The 23,944-nt window shown below is 33.8% G+C and overlaps 1 protein-coding gene across 2 annotated transcripts in view; it reads left to right on the forward strand.

Moving 5' to 3' along the window:
• Positions 1–23,944, forward strand: part of LOC139528400 (uncharacterized) — a 34,866-nt gene extending 10,922 nt beyond the window's left edge. Inside the window, exons 8-16 of one of the 2 annotated variants that reach the window (XM_071324375.1) lie at positions 164–1,609; positions 3,635–4,749; positions 5,318–5,639; positions 6,605–6,758; positions 7,229–8,550; positions 9,557–11,011; positions 12,806–13,856; positions 14,860–14,964; positions 15,469–16,546. In XM_071324375.1, the coding sequence (XP_071180476.1) occupies positions 164–1,609; positions 3,635–4,749; positions 5,318–5,639; positions 6,605–6,758; positions 7,229–8,550; positions 9,557–11,011; positions 12,806–13,856; positions 14,860–14,957 (6,963 nt within the window). In that variant the 3' untranslated portion in view covers positions 14,958–14,964; positions 15,469–16,546. Of the gene's footprint in view, positions 1–163; positions 1,610–3,634; positions 4,750–5,317; positions 5,640–6,604; positions 6,759–7,228; positions 8,551–9,556; positions 11,012–12,805; positions 13,857–14,859; positions 14,965–15,468; positions 16,547–19,012; positions 20,462–21,187; positions 22,242–23,116; positions 23,236–23,532 lie in introns of those variants that run through there. The other variant, XM_071324376.1, reaches the window with a different exon arrangement.

Genomic DNA, 23,944 nt, shown 5'->3' on the forward strand with positions numbered 1-23,944 from the left:
CAGAAGTATCACTTTGCAATGTTTAGTTTAGAAGTGTAGTATAAGATTGTGCTCAGAAATCATACCAAGTCATATATATGCCTTATTAAAATAATATGTTTTTAAAAACTAACTTTCACGTTCTTTATTATAAAGTATCGGTTTTTTTTTTCATATTTCATAGGTAGGACGATACGAAAATGGTCAACTAGCTCTATCACTGACTGAAATAAAAATGTACGACAACAACAGAAACTCTATTCTGACATCACTACCCACCTCACCTTGTCCTGCTGAAGGATGTGGACGTTGTGTAATACCACGAAATGCCGTAGAATTTATGTACATGCCAGGAGATTTGGTTATTGCAGGGGTTGTTAGAGGTCATGGTGCCGGAAGTGAACCATTATCATGTGGAGACGTGAACGAGCTACACATGGCTTTCTCTGTTGCTTTTTATTATGCCGTACAAACAGTCAAAACTAAATTTCCCGCACTATTGAAAGGTGTGAATTTAGGAGGATTAATTGTCGATGTTTGTAATAGCCAACAAACTGGTTCAATGTTTTTCAACAATATACTAGCTGAACTTCAAGTTGTGAGAGATAAAAGAGGTCGTATTGTAGATCCTAATGCCATAAAGATAATTACTTCTGCTCTCACTAGTACACAGACCATGCTCTTTACAGACGCAATGAAGGCGTTTGATATTCAAGAACTTGGTATATCTGCCACGGCATCAACGTTAAGTGATAAAATGAAATATCCCAATTTTGCTCGGGTTATTCCGTCTGATGACAAGCAGGCAGTTGCAATGACACAGTTTTTCATTAAAAATGGTTGGTCCTTTATTCAGACTATCAACTCTCCTGGTGACTACGGTCGAAGGGCTATTAAAGATTTAAGACAGGCTGCAGTAGAAGGACACATTTGTATCGGAGCATCTTATGAAATGGGAACTGATGGTACATTGGCTGAAATATTAAATAGTATAAAACAACAATCACAAGCTCGTGTAGTTGTTCTATTTATAGGTGGCGATGACAAAAAAGAACTATTAAAAGCGTTAAAGGCTGTTTCTTGGTCTAAAGACTATGTGTTCGTTGGTACAGATGGCTGGTACAGTCAGATGTTTGTTGGGTATGAGGAATATGCTCCTGGCTTTGTGTCATTTCAACCACAGCTATATTCTCTCAGCTCCTTTGAGAGTTGGCTCAATAGTATTAACCCCCGGCAAGCAAATGAAATTCCAGGCTTTTCCGAATGGTACGAAGAACTCAATAACTGTTATATCGTTGCGGAAAATAGAGGCAAATATACAAACCCGTGTGGAACTTCCAGCATCACTACTGCTGCTGAATATATTCCTAATGCTTTCATTGGCAATATGATCAATTCTGTCTACCTGTCAGCACACGCTTTGGACAAATCCTTAACATCGATATGTGGTAAAAATTATAATGGTGTATGTTCAGCTTTCCGTTCTGGGGAATCTGTTTCCAACAGTTTGAAAACAATATTTAATAACATTTCATTCGTTGCCGAGATCAATAGTCCCTTCAAGGTAGAAGGAATGGAAGGGATGCAGGACTTTGATATCTTCAACTATCAAGGATCACGCTTCATTCAGGTTAGTAATGTATTCAGGGCTATGGGTGTATGCCAGGCATGTTGCATTAATTTTGTGTTCAGCATTATTGTAGAATAATCTTGTATAACATTACTAGGCTCTCAATATTTTATGTATCATGCAAACACGAACTACAATATTCAACTTACTGTGAACCGAGTTAGTAGCATTTACTTTGTCTAAACAGTTAGCAATTAACCGAATATCGTTGGTTCTTTTGTGATTCAAAGGAGTAGGTCCGGTAAGGGGCGATTTTGGCCCCAAATTTCAAGTTCATCTAACGAGAGATTTTAGACACTTTTTAAACACTTAAGTGTCTATTTCAATTGATTCAATAAGTATATATAAAATATTTTGACTGATTTACTCAATAAAAACGCTCCGATTCTAGCTTAAATATGAAAAATATATCAAATATGCCCAAAAAATGTCACTTTTTAGTTGGTTTTTGTTAAAAATGAAAGTGGCCGCATCCGTGTTCATCCTCAACCTTTATATATGTTATGTCTTATCATTAAATTCAACTTGCATTTCAATATTAAGAATGAACACGAATGCGGCCACTTTCATTTAAGACGGAAACCGTCTAAAATTTAACTAAAATGCTAAAATTGTGAAGATTTCAGTAATTTAGCATGACTTAATGATGCTATTATCCGATATATGTGTATTGTATTGTCAAAAACAGCCCATATTCATGTAGCAGAAGCATTCTACTGTCCAATTAATAACTAACAGTATACATTTTTACAATTTTGTAAAACCGCTATATTTTGGGGCCAAAAAGGGGTCTTACTGAACCTACTCCTTTCTTGCAAATCATTGTAATGCTAACTTGACATGAATATAGAATGAATACGATATTAAAGGCAACATTTTATGTCTACTTCGAAATCTTTGATACCATCTTATAAGACAATACAAATTAAGCTTACTTTCCAACTAATACGCCAATAGAAGTTTAGCTTACTTTCCAACTAACAAGAATGTGTCCATAGTACACGGATGCCCCACTCGCATTATCATTTTCTATGTTCAGTGGACCGTGAAATTGGGGTAAAAACTCTAATTTGGCAATTAAATTAGAAAGATCATATCATATGGAACATGTGTACTAAGTTTGAAGTTGATTGGACTTCAACTTCATCAAAAACTACCTTGACCAAAAACTTTAACCTGAACGAACGGACGGAAGGACGGACGGACGGACGCACGCACAGACCAGAAAACATAATGCCCCTCTACTATCGTAGGTGGGGCATAATAAGACAATAGAAGTTAAGCTTACTTTCCAACTAATAAGACAATAGAAGTTAAGCTTACTTTCCAACTAATTAGACAATAGAAGTTAAGCTTACTTTCCAACTAATAAGACAATATAAGTTAAGCTTACCTTTGTTTAAGAAGAAACGATATTCGGATATGCATTTATCTGTTCCCATGTTTATTGAAAGATAATTATCGTTTTAAAAGTTTTTTTTTTTTTTACTGTACCTCTATTATTTTTATAATGTCGATTTGGATAGGTTAACCATCGAAGTAGGTGCTTATAATTTTGGATCTTGAAGATGCAATCGCAACAGTTTTCTCAATATTTCAGGAAGGATAATAGTTCTGATAAACATATTCTTTTTATCATTGCAGTTTTCAATTAAATAAGAATTTGCAACATCTACTTCTTTCAGATTCATTTCATCATTGTCAATATTTAAACGAGCAGAAAATTCCAACGAGTCGTTCTTTTAAGGCTGCTTGGTGACTTATTTTATTATACATTGTGTTCTATGTAATGTAATTCTATGCGACTGTCATACATGTAAGATGTAAAGCTAGCTATAAAGCCAGGTTTAGTACACCATTGTCTACATAATGAAATACTTGCACTAAGTCTGGAATATGACAGTTGTTCTCCAATCGTTTGTTGTAGTGGAGCTTATGAAAAAGGACATTCCGTTTAGGTTTTCTTCGATTTCCGTATTTTTGCTATTTCCTTTTTCTAACGATATTTATAATTTTTTTAAACAGATAGGTAAATTCAACACAGAACAAGGACGGCTCTCAGACCAGTTCAATCTACCAGTACAGCTACCACCTGGTCTTACCAGTGGCACATTCAAATCCGTATGTGAGGGGCGCTGTGCTCAGTGTTCATATGTATATAACCCAGGAGAATATGCTTACATTCCAGGAGATATAGAAGTAGGTGGTATATTTGGAATTCACGATGCTAGCACTTCTAATCCTTATGTTTGTGGAGACTTGAGAACTGTTAATGGATTTCAGTTTGCAGCCGCCATGATGTATGCTGTCGATCGAGTAAACTCTAAAATGTCACCAGTTGATTTGAAAAATGTCAAACTTGGAGCACTCATTTTGGACCACTGTAACGTTGAAAGCAGACGATTCGATGTATTATCGTCTTTATATTCTGGACTTCTGCCTGTCAACGAGCATGACAATATTAAAGTGTCCAAAGTTCGCGCATGGGTAACAGACAACACTAGATCAGCCATAGAAGTAAATGAAGTTGTTAAGCCATTAAATATTCCGTTAATCAGTCCTTTTGCTACAAGCAATAGTTTGAAAAATAAAGATGACTATCCAACATTTTTTAGAACTATTCAAGGTGACTTAACCTTGTCGGTTGCAATGGCAAAACTAGCAAAAGCTTTGAACTTCCGGTATGTAACTGTTCTTTACAGTGATGAGGAATATGGTAAAGGTGGATTGGAAACTTTTACCGCTGTTTCAAACCAAGAAGGTGTTTGTATCCTATCATCTCATAAAATAGATTCAAACACCAACATGACACAAGTTGTTCAAACTGTTGTTGCATCTACTACTCATGTTGTTGTTCTGTGGACTAATGGACCTCATACCACTAAATTCTATCAAGAGAAAGCGAAACATTCAGCTGCTTCAAGCATAGTTGTCATTTCACCCATGCCTTTTATGTCTGTTGCGCAAGGACTTGGTACAAGTGGCGGAAAATCGTTCTTTTTAAATATCAAAACATCAGTTATTAACAAGTATATGGATTTTATTAGAAATCTTCCACAGACCTCCAGTATTACGACCAACCCTTTCCTGATGGAATATTACATGAAAATACTTGGATGTGATTTGCCCAATTTCTACATGTGAGTATCGTTCAATGGTGAGCTTCATACTAGTAACCAAAAAGTTTATACATGTATAAACTTGTTGTTTGACTCTTTTTCTACGCAGGTAAATTAGTTTCCAAAAAAGTATACTCGGCCTTTCAGTTATACATTTTACAGTCCTGCAGATTCAATATCTCTACGTTAATCGAACTAGTTAACACATCAATAAAATCCTTTAAAATAACATTTGTTTCTACTTGATAACTTTGTTGTTTGTTACTTTGTGCTCATAGTTCAATTAACGATTACCATATAATCTTATAAAACAAAAATTGAAGCAGCCAGAGAAAGATTTAACATCATGAACTTTAACAAAGAATATCATCTTTTGTTCATGTGTAATTTGCAACAGTAGATCATGTCATTCAAGATATGTGCGATACATTTTTCTAATATCGGAACTTTCTCGGAGATGTTCTATGTCAATTAAAATAGTCACCTGTCTAAAATAATACATAATATTTTTGTGAATTGATATTTAAATCGCAGAATTTGATCACTAACTTTTTTACGACTTTGAACTATCTTTTCTGTTGCACTACAGGCATGGTGTACAATGTAGCAATATTCAGACTGTAGCAGCATGGTCGGCAGCCATTACACAAGATAACTATGTGATTCCAACCATCAATGCTGTTTACTCATTCGCTGCTGCACTGGATGCTACATTGAAAGAAAAATGTGGATCTGCTTACACAGTTGTTTGCAATGACTTCCTGTCGATGGACAACGTCAATAATGTCATTATGGAAAAAATGGAAACGACAACATTTAAAGATCCGTCTGATTTCACTTTCCGATTTATGGATAGAGAGGGTAACACCGGAATGGACCTTATTTATTATGATGGATCCACATTAAAAACGGTAAATATCATAAATAATTAATTGAACTTAATAATTGTATGTGTGCATAAAAGGATCGTAATAGCCTGTATCTTGAATGCAGTGCATCGGTTACACCACTGTTAAATTGTTTCATAAAACCAACTGTACCATTGGCATTGATTTAAAAATTTCAATAAAATACTGTTACAGTAGAATTCTATGTGTCGCTCGAAAGAAATAGAATGTAACGGGAATGACATATATCAACTTAATTTTTAAATCATTATATTTTTACCTAAGTCCATGTGTTTGTACTTATCGTGCAAATCACATAAGGGAGCTACCATTTAATTTTATGGGGGGGGGGGGGGGGGGGGGGGGGGGGGGGCTAGGATGAAAAATTTTGTCCTGCATTTTTTTTAGTTGTAATCTCTGTCCTGCTTTTTTATTTTTCACTCTATTTGGTCCTGCCTTTTTTTTTTTAGTTTATCCTGACATTTTTTTACCTAAATTGTCATCCTGACTTATTTTTTTGCAAGTGTCTCATCCTGCCTTTTTTTTACTCAAAATTCCTGTCCTGCCTATTTTTTTCAAATTTCATCCTAGCCCCCCCCCCCCCCCCCCCATAAAAATCAAATGGTAGCTCCCTAATAAGATTTCATTGTAAAGTATGAGCTGTCTATGGAAGGGAATGGCATTGTTGTCAAATGCAGTAACACGATTATTTATAATTCCTCAAGCTTTCGATCTTTTCATTAGCTTTCATTGTCTTGGTGTTTTTAGAGTTTCTGATGATGGTAAATCAAGAAAAGCGCTTTGCTTTAGACGCATATAAAGTGTTAACTTTATTATGCAATGTATGTGCGCTTTGTATCTTAATCTTAAATAATGACCGAAAAAAGATGTACATTTTAAATAATAATTGCATAACTGTATATGTGTGCCCGTTTTGTAAAATATATATCTTTGTTCTTTGTTCTGTATTATCAGATATCCTTTTACAGGTAGGCGAGTTCGCTGGTGCATCTCTGCAGATTTCAGATAACACGTTAGTTAACTTGTTTCCCGGAACTCGGTCGAGTTGCATTGCTCCCTGTACTGAATGTTTAATCACACAGATGGAGTTCTCATATATACCGGGTGATATTTTGATTGGAGGTATGATATATAATTTACTTGATACTTTGTTATTGTTAATGTTTCGTTTGAAGTTATACGATTGTATAAAAACCGAATGCTACAACTCCCTCAGAACGAATTGACCTCAGAAAATTAAACTCTCATCTTTCTGGTATCTTATTTAAGAAAGGATTTGTTTGTACAGAATCATAGCATATTGTCATTTGTAAACATATTAGGTACAAGAAAAAGGGATACGACAAGTGTTTTACCTACAATACAGGAAGAACTTAAACCAACTCAAGTATTATTTATTTTCCTGTGCGATAGAAAACCCCGTGCTGAGAGGTATATTTATTGTTCTCATGCTGTTTATTAATGAATTATTTGCCACTGGATGTATTAATTTTAATAACAATGTATCAATCATTTAATTAATCTAGTTTCTTTAATGTGTATAATTATATTTAATGAAAATTTATCACATTTGGTACATTTTGTATTTGTAGGGGTATTTGACGTACATAATAACGATATAAATACATTCTCATGTGGAAATATCAAAACCCTTCATGGATTTCAACTTCTTGAAGCATTCCATTATGCCATTAGTAAAGTTAATGACAAAGAAGGACCATTTGCTAATATTCTGAAGAACATTAAACTTGGTGGAGTTGGATTGGACGCATGTGAGAGCGCTATAAAAATGGGATATACAGTATCCGATATACACAATGGTATAATCTCCCTAACAAAGAACGGAGAGACAATAAATCCGGATGATATTAGTGCATATATTGCTGGATATTCAAGTGACAGTTCATTGTATTTAGCTAGAATTGCAAAATCTCTTAAAATACCACAGATAAGTTACGCGTCGACTAGCATGGCTTTATCGAACAAGGATAAGTATCCGTACTTCATGCGTTCTGTTCCTGCAGATGACAATCAAGCCGAATCTATGATAAGATTTTTGGACAATTTTGATATTCGTTACGTTCAAGTTGTATACTCCCAAAATAATTATGGTCGACTTGGGTCGATGGCTTTCTCAAATCTCGCGAGAGAAAATAAAATATGTATTGGTCAGATGATTCAGTTTCCTGATAATGGCACAGCTACACGTGAAAGTGCAAATGAAGTGGTGTCTGCTATACTTAAGAAACCAACTGCTAATACCGTGGTAATATTTGCAGACACTGGGTACATAAACACATTATTTCAGGCAATCAGACGAAATCCTTCTGCCATTGGTAAATTTAAGTTCCTAGGTACAGAGACATGGGGAAACAATTTAGATATTCTTTCTGGCGTAGAAGACCTCGCTGTTGACGCTGTTACTTGGTCATTAGAATCGGCTGATATTGGTGATTTTGATACATATTTAAGTACGAAATCTCCTGGAAACTACCCTCAGAACCCTTGGTTTCCTAAGTTTTATGAAGAAATGGTGGACTGTTATCTAACGGTTCCAGATGGTCGACATCCTGTTCAGTGCGCTTCTTTGTCAGAAGTAGTCATCTCACAGCGAAATTACATCCAAGATCCGGGTATTCTTCATGTCATCAATGCTGTATATGCTGCTGCCATTGGCATTGACACTGCATTGAAACGGGTCTGTGGAGAAGATTATTCAACAGTTTGCGAGAAGTTCCGAAATGAAGCAAACCGAAGGGATATTCTAATGGAAAATATTTTAAAGGCTAACTTCAGTGATCCGACTGGATCTCAGTTTACATTCACAGATAAACGGGATGGCAATAAAGGGTACCAAATGTATTCATTATCAACAAGGATGGAGGGTGACAAATTAGCATATTATTACAAAAAGGTAAGATAACACCCATTCCTTTCCCCTAAGGTAGAAGGTTATATCTACGCATGGCTTAAAATCAGAGCTTAAAATAGAGGTCTTGCATTCTTGTATTTAAAAAGAAACGATATTATATACACGATAGTTTCCGATGATTATTTAAGCTAATTTCTGCTTTTGTAGTTCTTACTGTTAATGATTTGATTCATGAAAGGTACTTTAAAAGTGTGGTCTCTTTTGATCGAAAGATACGAGATGACTTGTCACAAGTCTGCTTTATTTTTTTTCTTATGTAATCGTCTCGATTGAAATATTACCATTGGACAAGTCAAATAAAACATAAAAAATTAATATTTGTTTGTCATTTAACATTTGAAAGATTATCGTATACCATTGCTTCCCAAAAATATAGTTTAATTGCTTAATGTAATTTGATTTAAGGTCAATTTATACATTGAGCGCACCTTGATAACGTTACCATATCAGCATAAGTATTTTGGAAAAAAAATATGCAATGATGGGTAGACATTGAATGTATAATTATTAAAACATACAAAATATGCTCATTTCGAAATGAAGATGTATCTTTTACATTTTAATAAATAGACAGGTGTTCCTATAAACTGATTTCCAAAAGCAAGATGCATATACATATCATTCCATCTATGAGTATAATATTTTTTGTATAATTCTTAGGCTTTATGTCAGCAAATTGAAAAAAAAGAGTTTTATTAAAAGTCTTTGCCTTTAACTGAAAATTTTCAGAAGTTTTGAGTAGGTTCGTCAAAAAGGATGATTTAAGAAGATATGTCAGAACTATACAAATCCTTGGTCAGATTAAAAAAATGTTAAAATATTTGTTACAATAACACTGTTTTTGCATGATGTTTGCATGATGTTTGATTTTTTAATTTTGTTGTGAAAACTAAAAAAATCAACAGTACAAAGCGCAATTCTAGTAGTAAGCAAAATATATAGCTGCTTTTTCTTTAGCTTAGCATTCTTGTACTTTATTTTTATACAGATTGGTACCTATTCTAGTGACAACAAATTGGAAGTTGATAGCTATTCGCCTCTATGGGACGGAAGCTGCAATCGCGCCGACGCATGTTCTGAATGTCCAACTCTTCGGTACACCACAAATCGTTATATGTTTGACAAATCAACAGATCCGGCCAATCCTAACGCGGCAACACTTGTCGCAGTATTACCCATCCATGCTCAAGGAACAGATCCTTATCGCTGCGGACGTTTAAATATGGAAGATTTCTACCGAGGTCTGTCATTTTTCTTCTCGATTCAGCGGTTATCGAATTCGCCGTTTGATTTGCATGGTATCCTTCTGGATACTTGCACCAATAGTCTTCGCATCGATCAAGATTTGTACAATTTACTTTCCTCCGGGTCTTTATGCAATACCGTATCAAATTTTGGGGACTATGTTATAAATAATTCAACGATTGGGGGTGTTATCACTTCTATATCAACTAACGTAATGGCGGCAAACAGAGTACTTGCACCATTTAAGATTCCGATAATTGGCTCTATGGCTTCGTCCGTTTCTTTAAGTGACCAATCAGAATATCCATACTTTGCAAGAACTGTTCCTCCAGACAACAGACAAATGAAAGTTATTTCCGAAGTTCTTAATCAAAGAAACTGGACATATGTTTCTGTAGTTTATTCTCGTGAAACGTATGGTGTTTCCGGTGCTAACGAACTTGAAAAACAAGCAAATCAAAATGGTGTTTGTATCGGGTTTTCGGTTGGAATTTCCTATCCAACTGATGGAAATGAGGCTAAGTCAGTCGTTGAACAACTTATCGCTCAACAAGGTGCAAATGCAATAGTTCTAATTACTTTGGAACCCAGACCAATTTTGCAAGCGGCCAAAGATCTTGGTGTTCTAGATCGATTCATTTGGATAGGCACAGACATTTGGGGAACATCACTTAATGTTGTAGAAGGCTTTGAAAACGAGGTGATTGGATCGATCACTATAGGGCTGCGTCAAACTGCTGTGACTGGTTTCGATAATTACTTAACTGATTTGTCTTATTATAACCGCAAAAATATTCCTGATGATTGGTTTGAAGAATTCTATCAGACAATTCACAAATGTCAGCTTTCGGATGCACAAGTTGTGATGAATCAGTACCCACTTTGTTCAAAATCCGAAACAATTACAAAAGCTATGTTAAAAATTGAGGAACAATTTGTTTATACAACAATTGCAGCAACATATGCGGCCGCTTCTGCAATTGAAAAAACTAGAAACGAGCGCTGCTCTGCACTATCAACATTCCGAGATTGCTTTGAAACACAGAATAACTGGGATTTACTTTTCCAAAAATTGTTGGACACCGAATATGGCATAGCTGACGGTTTCAATTTAAACTTCAATTCAGAGCGTTATTGGGATGTTGGATATACAATAAACAACTATGTAAAGGAGTCTGGATCGTTTATGTATAAACAGGTGAGTTGTCGAATGCTTCAGTTGTTTGCTATATTGATTACAAAGATATTAAAGTACTATAAGCCGACCTTTTTCGCGTTTATGCCTTCCAAACAGACATAGTTACAAATATTTTGGAGTTTTGCTACTTTAATTGGGATTTTTAAGCACGTCAGATTTTAGTTTGCCATGTTTGCGATGTTTTATCTCCGCATTATTTCCACTATCGAATGTAATAAAAATAAAAACTCGCAAAAACTAAACGAATATAATTAAGGAGATGTGATATGATTGCCAATAAGACAACTATCCACCAATGTTCAATCAAAGTTGGTTTACAGTATATCTGATAAAGTAAAGGTTCAATATGTTAATATGTCAGACTTATCTTCGATCAATCTTACAGAAAAATAGAACTCTGGTTTCGGATGATCACATCTCGTATGAAGTATACTAGTAACGCAATCAGAGGTTTATATTTTGATAAGATTGCTTCTCAACTTCTCTAAATATTTACTCTATAATAGTTCTTTAACTTCCCATGTATTATCGTTAACCATTATGTAAGTGGTTTTATTCAGAAATTAATTTATGAGATACTTTCAAGTTGACTTGAATGTTCCCCTTGTGTAAAAAAAAAACCCTGACTCTTTTAGGTCACCCCATGTGGAAATCGTGATGGTCAGTTTTGTTGTTTATGCTGTGTTTTGCCCGTCTGTCCATCTATCGTCATCATGACAGATAGGAACACAAAATAACTTTAACCAATTTTCATGAAACTTTGGTGAATTAGTAATACCCCTCGACATGAGCTCCCTTTCGATTTAAAAAAAAATGATTTTGCGTATTTGAGATATGGGGTTGTATTCATTGAAAACGGAAATTTTCAAGTTTCGGACAATAACTTAAAATTTCTTCTAGCAGTTTTCATGAAACTTTGGTGACTGGTTTATATCTATTGAAATAACCCCCTTTACATTTTAAGAAATTTCTGATATGACAGTAGAAGTAATGAAACTTTATTCTTTGAAATGCGACGGTTGTATCATGCGCTCATGGCGCAGCTCTTTATTTGCCATTGTTGTCGACTGTGTGTTTCTACTTGTGGGTTTGACTGTCGTTTTGGTATCTTTCGCCTCTCTTTTACTTAGTTGTCAATACTGATGAATAAATATATTTACGAGGTACTGATATGATTTATAACATACCTTTCTTAAATTATCACAAAGCACTAACACAGTCGAAGTTGATCTTAGAAAGCTACACAAGTTTTCAAGTATTTTTCAGTCTCAATTTTCATTTAAAAAAATGGGAGGTAAAATGAACGTTCGTCGTGAAGGTAAATAAATGTTAACGCAACAAATATAAAACCATGTTTTATACTCATTCACCAATTTCTACATAAGAAAATGCTTGTACCAAGTTAGGAGAATGACAGTTGTCCATTCGTTTGATGTCTATCTTTTGATTTTGCCATTTGATTAGGAACTTTCCGTTTTGAAATTTCCTCGGAGTTCAGTATTTTTGTGATTTTACTTAATTCATGCTTAATCCATTCACACAACCCTCATACCGGTACTTCCAGATTTCAGAATGGATTTAAAACAAAATTATTAGCATTTGCGCTTTCACTTAAGTGTACTTTAGACGAGACTAGACGGTTACGCATTCAGTTGTGTCTTATGTTGATTAGTTTGAAAAGAGTCTTACCTGTTTCACATGTCACGCTAGGCTTATTTTTTTTAAAAGTTACATGGAAGTTTAGTACAAATAAATGGAATGTAAGTATAATCTTTCTATATTATTTTGTTTTAGGTTGGAACTGTTTTAGGAGACAATACAGTTTCGATGTCCTCTTACGATAGCTTTAAATCAGATAGCTTTACCTCTCAGTGTCCTGTGGGAGGATTTTGTAATTGCGATTCTTCTATTTTTAATATCCAGCCACAAGCACAGACTTCGTCGAATCGGACAAAGGCAATGGAACCGCGTAATTATCTGTATTATGATAAAACTGAAACTGAATATGGTACCATTGAGTATACTCTGCATTATACATGGCCAATTTGGGCAATCGCCACAGCTGTGCCTACCTGTGTTGGCTTACTTATAGGCATTTTCGTATTTGCATATTTCTTGGTTGCATATCCAGTAAGGGGAGGTACAACTGTCCTTGGGTTTATGATGCTGATTGGAATTTTAGGAATTTATGGAATAAACTTTGCATTCTTTTTGCCAGCATCAACTGCCACGTGTGGAGCGAGACGTTTTATGATGGGCGTCGTATATTCAATTGTCTTTGCTGCACTTTTGGTTAAAGCAGTTGACAATTGGCGTTTTAATGATGTCGGGTACAGCACTGGAAAATATAAAGGACTTACTAGTACATGCTCCTTCTTTATGATGGCTCTTGGAATCGTTTGCATCCAACTAATTATTCCAATAGAATGGCTGATATTAGAACATCCGTCTGCAAGTAGCCAGTCGGACAGTATAATTAACGATTGGATGTGGTGTGATCCAGTAGATAGATACGATACTGCCCTGATAATGTCTATGATATTAGTAATATTTCTCGTCATTCTAACTGCCATATTTGCTGCTCTTGCATGGGACAGTGAAAGTAACTATTTTGAATCCAGATGGATCTTTGTGTCGTGTATATGCACGGCCGGTTGTTTCCTTGTTTGGATGGTTGTCTCGACGAATGCTGGACCGCCATACAGAGATGCAACTGTTGCAATGGCCAATTTCTTCAATGCCACGGCACTTTTAATATGCTTGCCAATAAGAAAGTTAGTGCTTCTGTTTCAATTTCAAAGAGAAGAAGAAAAAGATAGCATGAAGGAGGAAACGGATGATAGAGGTAGGAAATCAATTCAATTATAATGTAAACAATCTGTTATGATATAAAAAAAAAAAGCAACTATCTATTTCATGTAAGCAGCTCAACAGAACTTAAGAAAAAAGGACGAACAAATAAACAATATTGAATACTCATTGGTGGCCTTCAGCTGGTGTCTGCTCTATGATCGGGTTGTTGTCTCTTTGACACATTCACAATTTCCATTCTCAATTTTAATAGCTAACAAAACAACACTGAATAGAAAACGAAAAGACTAAGCAATACACAAACAATTGGGAATAACTCTGTTCTATTTGTGTTGCTCATTGCAGTAAAACACCGATGTAATGTCAATTTTTGTGTTCTTCATAAAATATTTCAAATTCTATAAAATAAAACTGAAAAATATACTTTGTAATCTGCTTGACACATGCGTTGTTTCGTGTGCGCCTTACTTCAGATCAGTTAGACACACATGTTAGACGATCCTTAAAAGACATCTATATGTTAGATGAACACAAACTCTTCCGCCACACATTTATCTAGCGTACAGAACATAATGACTCCCTATTTTACCATCAACCTGACAATTATGAGCTATAACATGTTAGCGGATTTCGTATCACTATTACACCCGCTTCCTGATTGCCAATACTTTGAATCTATCGGAATGTGAACTGTTCTGAATTGATGATATACTTGACTTAAAAATATAAATAAAAAAGGATATGTAGTATGATCGCCAATGACACAACTTTTCACCACAGACCAAAATAACGATAATTCTAGAAACTTTTGACAACCTTACGAGTAATTATTACTAAATTTATAATATTTTTGAGTGAAAAAAATAATTACTTACTCATCTTATGATCTTTTTTAGTGTATCTTCATTATTAAAACACACATGATAGGTAGTATCGGTTGTTAGAAATGATTAATTTGTCAAAAGCGTAAATTCCAAATAGTTTTAAATGTTCACGAAATTGTTAATTCAATTTGAGATGTTTACGTTAAATTTCAGTAATTGATACCTACTCACAGCTATACTCTAACGCTGGATATGAAAATGAAATGTTTCAACCAGACGAACGAAAACCAGGATCAGATATTGGTTTCTAAATAACAGGTAAATATTACATATGGAAAGATTTTTAATTATAAAGTCGTCTCCCCGTTACTTTCAATTTATTTTTACCTTCGTCCTCTATCCCTACTGACAATTTTAGTCGAATGACATAACCTAATCATGGTGCCTCAGCGATTATTATTTCATCATTTCACTTAAATTAATGATTCAACCAAACAAAGTCTTAATTCAATTTTTGTTTTACATCATGGAAATATGTCAACGTTTCTGATGTCTTATGCAGTGTTTATATTCTTAGCAAAAAAACTCACCAACAACAAACAAACAAAAAACCAACAAAACCAACAAAACAAAAAAGAACAACCAGAAAAAAAAACACATTAAAAAAACGTACAAAAAAAAGAATCTAAGGCTAACATCCTTCCTAATTTTATTTCAATAAAATGTTGAGAAATGTTTAGATCGATGTCACTCTCCTCGTCTATTTCATAAATTTTAATAGTTGATGTGAATCATGAACTTATTTTGCTTACATTTTTTCAGTTGATGTGATGCTATGTATTTGCTGTTCACAGAAATGTCCCTCTCTTGAACAAAGATCTGACCATAAGTGTTATGTCTGCATTCAGATCTCGAAAAAAATTACCATTTTGTCCAAAACAAGAGTTCTTTGATACATAAGCTCGATTTTACATTCTTAAAACATCAGTTTTATGGATGATTTTGGACGTTAACGTGTAATGCTTCTGAAAATTTCGAGAATGACTTGTTTGTTTATGATAATCAAGGTATACATTGTTGTTTCGTAGTTTGGTTTAAGTTTTATTCTCACAATTACAAATTTTGATTGACATTTTTCGATGTGTAATAAAAACATGAATCTGAATCAAAAAATGGTGTATAAAACACTTGAATCTCATATCTGCTTAGATGTTGAAAAACTTCCACCGAGCTTTATAAATCTGATTTGTATTGTTAATGTTTAAGAATTTTAATTAGCTTTCCGGTTTAAATCTGTATTCTTCTTTTAGTGTTCAACGAAGTTTCTTGAATCTATATTGTTGAGTTTGTCCTTATATTTTTATGTGTTTGTTTGGTATAGCGGTCCTGTCTCACTGAGTGTGTGATACGTGCAAACATTGTATATACTTGCCATGTTCCCGAATTGTATGAGGAAACACAAAAATGCAATCAAAATATGAAATCCATTCAATCCTCAAAACCAATCATTCTTTTTATAAGACACATCATATTTTATATTTTATATTCTTGTTTTACTTTAATGATATTAAATTCGGCTTTCAGAATCTAAAGGACTATGTATAATTTCATGATTCAAACATGAAAATAAAAAATAATGATTCATCATTAGGTAAAGTGCAATTGTTATTTTTTTTTTATCAATCACAACGTTTTTGTGTATTACCCTAAACGCATTAGATCCTGAACTAGCGAATTTTTCGAAATCCATATTGAGATTCTAGTGCTATGATATTATACTAGATTGAAACGTAGTTTTTTATACTATTGTATTTTATATGAGTTAAATATTATTATTGTATGTTTGTTTGATGTAAGATAATCAATTGTGATATATTTTATACAATAAAATTGATTTTTTTGCATTGTTTTAATGAATATTGATGTAACTTAAGTATATATTACAAATTGCGGTGTTAACAATACAAAGTTGTCTGTTAGTTTGCGTTGCCTTATGTATTCGGTTGATCCTTGTTCTGTAAAAGATACCTAAAAGATCACCTCTGTTTTATGAAGTTCGTTTTGCCAAGCCTTTGGTTTTCTATGTTATGGTTTTTAGTATGTAAATTTCTTGGTCTTTTTCGGTATTTGCATGCCGTTGTCAGTTTATCTTCGGCTTATGAGATTTAACATTTCTTAACTTATACATGAGTTCGTCATGGACATTTTAATTTGTCGTCATGGACATTTTAATTTGAATACTATTTTTAAGTCTTACTATTAAGTAATGATTCTGATTCTACATTATGATCAGATTCTGAAAGATTTTAATTGACATCACAAAAAAAGTTTTATTTCTCGAAATTGTTTAACTTCAATATTTCATTAAGAATGCTGATAAAAGCCTATAAAACGTTTCATTGTTTAACGAGTGATTATTGATACACGTTGTTATACCCTATCTGTAGGATTGAACATGCGGGTCCATTTGTCAATATCCCTTCTATATTTAAACGTTGTAGCATGATTTTTTACTTAATTTGAAAGATGCTTATCTATTAAAAAAAAAGACGGGACAAATTTAACTCTAAAATAATAAGATAAAAGTATCAGATGATACAAGGATGTGCAACAGCATGATAAAACATAAAACGAGGAAAAAGCACTTAAATCATTATATAAAAGCTGAAAATTGAGATCGGGGCAAGACAAATCAACACAAAAAAATAGATAAAATAAAAAGATAAGTATCAAAGCAGTTTTACATTTAATGATAAAATTGGGAATGTCCTATGCATAAACAAATTATTTGTTTTTATTGTTGCAGTAATATTATTTGCATTGTTAGACAATACAAAGTTATAAAAAGGGAAATAGCACAAGAATAACAGAAGAATACTAAAGTAGTTATCTTATTCAGATGATTAATCAGCGATACGTTTTACCATTCTTATATACTAATGTCCTTTGAATTATATTTTCAGAATAGTACCCTTAAGGTGGTACCCAACACTTTCACTAAAATTTATTTGTCTCGTTTAATTTTCATAAAATCTTGTCAAAGTATTTACTTTGCCCCTTTAACAAAAATATAAAAAAATCAAAAAGTTTTAACCAACCGTTTTGTCAGAAAAAATACACTGATATAGCAGTTTGACAGACACCAATTTTGATCATTGAGAAGCTTAGTATTCCTTTTACAACACAACATAATTAAAACGTTTCGCTGACTTTACAGAGTTATCTCCCTGTAGTGTTAGGTACCACCTTAAGAGCACCAGTTTTGGTTAAGTTCTTGTTGCTCAGTCTTTATTTTTTTATTTTGTGTTTTGTTTACTGTTGGTTGTCTTTTGGACTTTTCTTCGTAAAAGCGTTGTCAGTTTATTTTCGAATTGTGAGTTTGAATGTCTCTTTAGTATCTTTGCCATTCTTTTTAAAACAAATTGATTATATTTGATTCGTAAAAACGCTTGATCGTCGATGGTTATCGAATAAATTTGACAAAGCTACAGAGAACATAGATAAGTATTAAACAACTAAGTAGTAGTGTAAAGCATATGAAATACCAAAACTGTAAGTACAAGATTATTTTCTTTAGATGTGCATGTATAAGTATTGTGTGCATGTGTTATAGTAGTGTGCATGATTTTGCATGATCGGATTTATGTAACAAGCATTTTGTATTGCATTTTTAATTCATTCGTTTTAGTTGCACTTAGTGTAGAAGATTTAGTCGTTCTTTTTGTCTTTTTGCATGACCATATACAGGCTTTTTATTGTTTATACTTCACTTCACCATGAGTACAACCTGTAGCTTAAATTTCAAAGACATCATTTCAACTTTGTATACAAGGATTTGGCTTTGCCATTTTGCGTAATAGGCAGAATAAAAAAAACGTACGCATTGGTAGATGTTATTTTCACTAACGTTTATTCTTAAATACCTGTTTCAATAGTCACCTAAGGTACCAGACTTTAAATGGGATACGCCAGACGCGTGGTTCTTCTACATAAGTCTCATCAGTTGACGCTCAGATCAGAAGCCAAACAAGTATAAACTTGAAAGGCATTGAGAACCCAATATTCTAAAATGTTGTTCCAAACAACTTTTGAATATTCATGTGTTACCTTCATAGACAAATTGAGAGATAAAGTGTATGAATTCGCATAAAAATCAAATCATGCATTTGTGTATGAATTCGCATAAAAATCAAATCATGCATGCATTTGAAAGAATTCAGGACAATGCCATAACTTTTCAGTGATATGATTTAGAAAATTTCATCTTTAATGTTCAGCAACGGTAGTTTTCAGATCTATAATTATCGCAAGTATGACTACTGGTTATTATTGTTGTTTGTGATTGCACTTAATATTTGTATTTCAGGTGGGCACATTTTCTAACTCAAAAAAGTTTACCATGAACAATTACAAGCCTTCATGGGATGGAAGCTGTGGTCGGCCAGAATCTTGCACCGAATGTCCCGGATTTATAACAACAAAATCACGCTTTATGCTCCAACGATCTAGTCAAACTAATCCAGCTACAATCGTCGCATTTTATCCGGTATCATCAAAAGGATTTGATGCCTACAAGTGTGGAAATTTGAATCTAGGTAGTTTTTATCGGGCATTGGCAACGTCATACACTTTGAAAACTTTAGCTCCAAGACCATTCAATGTACGCAGTCTCATATTGGATACTTGTTCGAATTCACTTAGAATTGATCGGGATTTGTATAGTATTTTATCATCGGGTGGTCTATGTCATTCTCAAACAGCCTTTGATGGTGTTATAAATAACTCTACAATAGGTGGCGTAGTAACGACTTCAACAGCAAACGTTATTGCTGCCAATCGAATTCTTGCACCTTTAAAAATCCCTCTTGTTGGCGTATTTTCCACTTCCAGTGTTTTAAATGACAAGTATAAATACCCGTATGTAGCACGCACCATATCATTTGATTTCCAAGAGACCCAGGCTATTGCAGACGTTTTAAAGCACAATAATTGGACTTATGTAACGGTGATTTATTCTAAAGAAGTATACGGAAAGTCAGGCTATGAAAACTTTAAATCTCAAGCTGGTAAAAACGGTATTTGTATTGCAGTATCTCTCCCTGTCCAAGTTCTAGGTTCAAGTGATGATATTAAGAATGCACTTAGTCAGCTATCAACCGAAACTGGTGCAAATGTTGTTATTTTGATCACTATGAATCCAGAACAAATTATCAAAGGAGCTAAGGATCTTGGAATCATAAACCAGTATTTATGGATAGGAACAGAAACGTGGGGAACAAATACTTTAGATTCCAACTTGGCTGATGATGTTAAAGGGTCGATCACCGTAGCTATGCGAAATACAATGGTGACAGGTTTTAACAATTATTTAAAATCTCTTAGATACAATAACCGAGATAAAATACCAGATGATTGGTTTGAGGAATTCTACCAACAAGTGCATAAATGTCAACTTCCAATGGCGTCTGTTGTCTATTCCCAATACAAGGTGTGTAATTTGTCTGAACAGTTAACTGACGAAAAATTACAAATGAACAATTATATAATTTTTACAACAATAGCAGCAACATATTCTATCGCAAATGCAATTCAGAGTACCAAAAATGCTAGATGTGCAACTAAAACAAACTTCAAAGATTGTTTCTACGATGACAGTAATAAAGAAGTCTTATTCAAGAGGCTCTTGGAAACAAAGTGGTCCGGATGGACGGATGAACCTGGATTTGATCTCAACTTTAATGAGGACAGATATTGGGATGTTGGCTACGATATATATAATTATGTCGTCGAAAATGGATTGCATGTGTACAAAAGGGTATGATAAATATTTTATGATAAATCCTTAAAAGAATAAGGGAGAACTTTCCATTTGGAAACAGGGTCGGACGGATCAAAATGTCACAACTGCTTCTCCTTTTTAAATGCATCATTTACCAAAATACACTCAATGCAGATATAAATATAAGTTGTATGGGTTGCAATGGGCAATATTTCTAATTCTATACATATTTGATACTAGCCTCACCTTCAATGCAAGCCGTATATTCTAAAATTCTCGACAGATTTATTGTAATGCCCAACATGGTTATGTTCCAAAAAGTGAAGCCAAACAGCCAAGTTATATAACAAGTATCTTGATGTATCTTGTGTTTTACTAAATGCTTGTTATGATTGCTTAATTCATATCAAGATTTGTTATTTTTTTTGTTAATATTTTCCCACATATGTGCTCTTTAAAGTTATTGACTGTAAGCAGAAAACGTCTTTTAATCCGTTGCTTTAGACGTCGTGTTCATGCAATGATGTTTAAAGTGTTGCTTCTCATCGTAACAGTTGAATAGTAAAAGCTTAAAGACGCTGGCGTGTGTAGTTATTTTGTATTCTCCTAATTAAGTAGTCAATGGAAACAATTTTTTCACACTAAAATGTTGTTTCTTGTATTCAGATGAAATAATTGAAATTTGTTCATCTTTGGTTAATAAAAGAAATCATAGCTGTATGTTGTTTTAAATCATTTTTCGTTCTTTTTTTCATCTTGTAGGTTGGGTCGACCATTGGGGAAAATGCCGGTTCCTTGTCACCCATACTGACATACAAACCGGATTCATTCATGTCACAATGTCCTGTGGGAAACGATTGCACGTGCACGGATATTGTTACCAAACAACCGTCAGCTGTACAGCAAACAAATAAAGAAGAGAAAAAGGTCGAAGGGCCGCGGAATTATTACTGGTATAAATATATTCAATTAGAAAACACGGCAAAACACTATACCTGGCCTATCTGGGCCATTGCTGTGTGTGTCCCGACGTGTGTAGGGTTATTCATCGGACTGTTTTTATTTTGTTTTTTCCTGTGTGCGTATCCAGTTCGCGGAGGAACAACCGTTTTAGGGTTTATGATGATATTTGGAATCCTCTGCATATATGCTGTTAATTTTGCTTTCTTCCTAAAAGCATCGAACTTAACATGTGGTATACGACGATTCCTCATGGGCGTGGTATATGCCATTGTCTTTGCAGCATTGTTGGTTAAGTCAGTCGTCAATTGGCGTTTTATCGATATTGAATACAGCGTTCGGAAGTACTCTGGACTAACGAGTGCATCATCATTGTTTGCTATTGCAATAGGTCTCGTATGTGTTCAAGTAATAATTCCAGTAGAATGGCTGATATTAGTTCATCCGACTGCAAGCCTCCTGAGTGAAACTGAACTTCACGATTGGTGGTGGTGTGATCCAGTCGATAGATACGATTATTCACTAGCTTTATCGATGCTATTTGTTATGTTCTTGGTACTGTTGACTACTATTTTTTCTGGAATGGCCTGGGACAGCGAGAGTAACTATTACGAATCTCGATGGATTTGTGTTGGATGTATCAGTACAGCTGGATGCTTCTTAGTATGGATGATAGTATCCACCAATGCGGGACCAGAGTACAGGGACCCAGCTGTAGCATTAGGCAACTTTTTTAATGCTACAGCTTTGTTGATTTGCCTGCCTATCAGGAAATTGCTACTTTTGTGTAAATTCAAAAGAAAGGACGAAAAAGAAAATGAGATTGACGAAGATATATATGCTCATATGGATCACGGTACTATTATTATTATATAAGTTGAAATTAATTAACTCTTAAAATTAAAAGAGAAAGAAGATTTTTAAAGCCAGAACTGCACATATATAAACATAATAATATAAGTTGAAAAGGTTATTTATAAACACTTCATCTTAATGGGAAAGAACAATCTGTGTGAAAAAAGTCACAAAACCTAAGTTTAAACTAATTGAACAAACATGTACTGGGATTTAATGCATTGTTCAACAATTTCATCATGATCACACTTGTTAGGCAGTAAAAAGTAAAGGAAAGCTAATAATAACAGCAAACCGAATCAGGAAAAATCTTTGACTACAAAACACATTCGCAAAATAATATATTAAACAAAACATCTGGCCATCTTCACAAATTGCCACGTACATTTTCTGTCCCACAATGAGTGTAAATACATATTCAAAACTCGAAACTCTATATAAATAGCTAAAAGACAAAGCTAAACGTACAAATATAATATTCCTTACGCAAAGCGCTTTCTGATGTTAACTCAACACGTATGAAAGGTAAACATTTCATGGTTACTAAAATATATACAGCTATTAATGATTTTGATAAAGCATTTGATATACTTGGCAATTATTGTCATTCCTTTAAATACATCAACTTAATAAGATAATGTTTAACCAATCACTTTGCCTGGAAAGGAAAAAGCACAAGCCTTAGGTTAAGACTATCACAGTAATGTTTTGTATTCGCGTCGTTCTTAATCGGATTAATAGTGGTACCTCGGAGTTTCGTCCTTATAATTATATATCCATGCAAATTCTCACTTTTAATAAATGATTTACCTTTCAATTTCGCACTTCTAATAAAGATTATACCTTTCAATTTCGCACTGTTATACTATTTTACAGGCACTGAATTATACTCCACTGTTTATCACAACGATGGATTTCAAGATATGTTTGAACCAATGGAAGGAAAACCTCACGCAGAAAATGGGTTTTGAATGACTAGACGAACCAAATTATATGTAAGCTTTTTATTTACATAAAAGGCAATCTTTGAGGGAGCAATATCATAAGGAAAAACTTTAAATGTTTGAATTTTAGCTTTTTATGTTCCCTTCTTGTCATCATTTGATATTGTGGTTACTAGTAGTAGTTGACCACTATAAGCAATTGAAAGCTTTTCTTGAATATTGTTTAAAGTCGATCTTAGCTTTTGAACATATTGTGAAATTACGGTATTAATAAAATTATAGTCAATCTTTTAATGTCATATCACAACGCTATGAATGTAAAGTAACAGTTTGAAAATTTTCTTTCAGATTGAACACTTAACTGAGCTTTAACGAAACTGGTGCTGCTATGATGGTGTAGTCTCAGTATGTGGTGACAAAGGCAGATGTCAGATATGTCGCCATGTATTTTCTTGTATTATATGTACCAATACATGTATAGTGCTTATATTTATATAATTATTTTTTTTTTATTAAAATCACAGATGTCAGCATTGTCGCCATGAAGAATGTAATCGAAATTCAAGTAGATGAACAAAACTATTGACAGTGCCATTACAAATTTTTCGTTTTGTATTATTATTTGTAATCTGATGTTTCCATATCATTGATACTGTGAATATTTATAATGTGGTACATGTATTGTCTACTGCTAGTGCTATTGTTTTACATAACAATAAAATAAAATGATGCCTGATTAAAATGTAAAATACAAAAACAA

Source organism: Mytilus edulis, chromosome 6, assembly GCF_963676685.1.
Source record: "Mytilus edulis chromosome 6, xbMytEdul2.2, whole genome shotgun sequence".
Taxonomy (NCBI): domain Eukaryota; kingdom Metazoa; phylum Mollusca; class Bivalvia; order Mytilida; family Mytilidae; genus Mytilus; species Mytilus edulis.